This window comes from Nannospalax galili, unplaced genomic scaffold (genome assembly GCF_000622305.1).
Source record: "Nannospalax galili isolate Female #2095 unplaced genomic scaffold, S.galili_v1.0 scaffold611, whole genome shotgun sequence".
Classification (NCBI taxonomy): Eukaryota; Metazoa; Chordata; class Mammalia; order Rodentia; family Spalacidae; genus Nannospalax; species Nannospalax galili.
Window position 1 is genome coordinate 570625 of NW_008330486.1, and position 1351 is coordinate 571975.

At 52.6% G+C, this 1351-nt stretch overlaps 1 protein-coding gene across 1 annotated transcript in view; it reads right to left on the minus strand.

The window, feature by feature from the left end:
* Polr2m (RNA polymerase II subunit M) overlaps positions 1-404 on the minus strand; it is an 8003-nt gene extending 7599 nt beyond the window's left edge. Inside the window, exon 1 of the mRNA XM_008847454.3 lies at positions 121-404. Within this exon, the coding sequence (XP_008845676.1) occupies positions 121-233 (113 nt within the window). The 5' untranslated portion in view covers positions 234-404. The remainder of the gene's footprint in view (positions 1-120) is intronic.
* Between the last annotated feature and the right edge of the window lie 947 nt (positions 405-1351).

A 1351-nucleotide genomic window follows, 5' to 3' on the forward strand; every position in this document is an offset into this window, starting at 1 on the left:
TCCCCACCCCGGATGCCCGGATCCCCACCCCCGGAGGCCCGACCCCCGACCCCAGGAGACTCCGATTCCCGGTCCTGCCCGGCGGAGGCTCCGATTCCGGAGCTCCGGACCGCCGCTTACTCGTTGCGCAAAAGTCTCTCCTGGCGCCTCAACCTCTCCCGCAGCTCGGTCGAACTCCGCCGCGCCAAGTCCTCGGGAGCTGGGGGCTCGAAGCCGCGGGGCAGCGAGCACATTGTGTGCCGGCTGCGGCTGGCGCGGCGGGCAGGCTGCCTCCCCGGCGGGCCCCACAGCGGGCGCAGGATCCGCGGCCGACGGCGACTCCGGCGTGCGGGCGGGAGTCGCCATTTTCCCGGAAGAGCGAGGCTTCTTCGAGCAAAGCTTCCCGAACAGAGCTTTATTGAAAGCCCGGAAATGGACACGGCCAGGAGCAGGGGGCGCCCGGGGGAGGGCGCAGGGGCGGAAGTTGCGTCATCACGGAAGCGCCTGGGTTTGGCGCGCTTTTTCTAAGGCGTCATGGGATCACCAGCTGTTCACTGGTATTAGGAAAAAGTGTACAACAGTGAGGCCTGAAGAGTGAGACCCTGTCTCAAAATAATAGATTAATTAATTAATTAATAATAAATAAAACAAGTCCAGTTGGCTATATGCCGTAATTCCTTGAGTCAGCTTAATAAGGCTACACGATCACTAATTTAAGGATAGCTCAAGCTACATAGTGAGACCCTGTGTCAAGAAAAAGAAAGGAAGAAAAAAATGAAACAAGAAATAATGGCCAGGGCTGGAGAGATGGCTCAGAGGTTAAGTGCACTGGCTGCTCTTGCAGAGGACCTGGGTTTGGTGCCCAGTACCCACATGGCAGGAAACACCTGTACATAACTCCAGTTCAGGGGATCCTATGCCCTCTTCTGCCTGTAACTCCAGCCTCAGGGGATCCCAGCACCTACACACATGGCACACACACACACACATATAAATAAAATATATCTTTAAATTTTTGTGAGGTAAAAAGATCATATTCTGTACATTGTGTTTCATGGATTAAAAAAAATCGTTCTCCCAATAAGCTGTTAAATGTTTCCCCAGTCTGGCTTTTGCCTTCCTTCTGCTGGAGATGAGTTTCCTAAAAGAATTGCTTATGCTCTCTAACCCCATCTCTTCACCATTCTTGCCAGGGTCACAAATTCCCTCCTGAACATCAAAATTAAGGAACCACATTTGGTCTTTCTCCTCCTTGCTGCAGCTGACAGTACAGATCACATCTACCTTCTTTAAAACTACCTCCCACTGTAAGCCTCTAGGCACTAATCTCAGGGTTTTCAGCACAGGGATTTTCTCTAGAGCTAAAATTAGG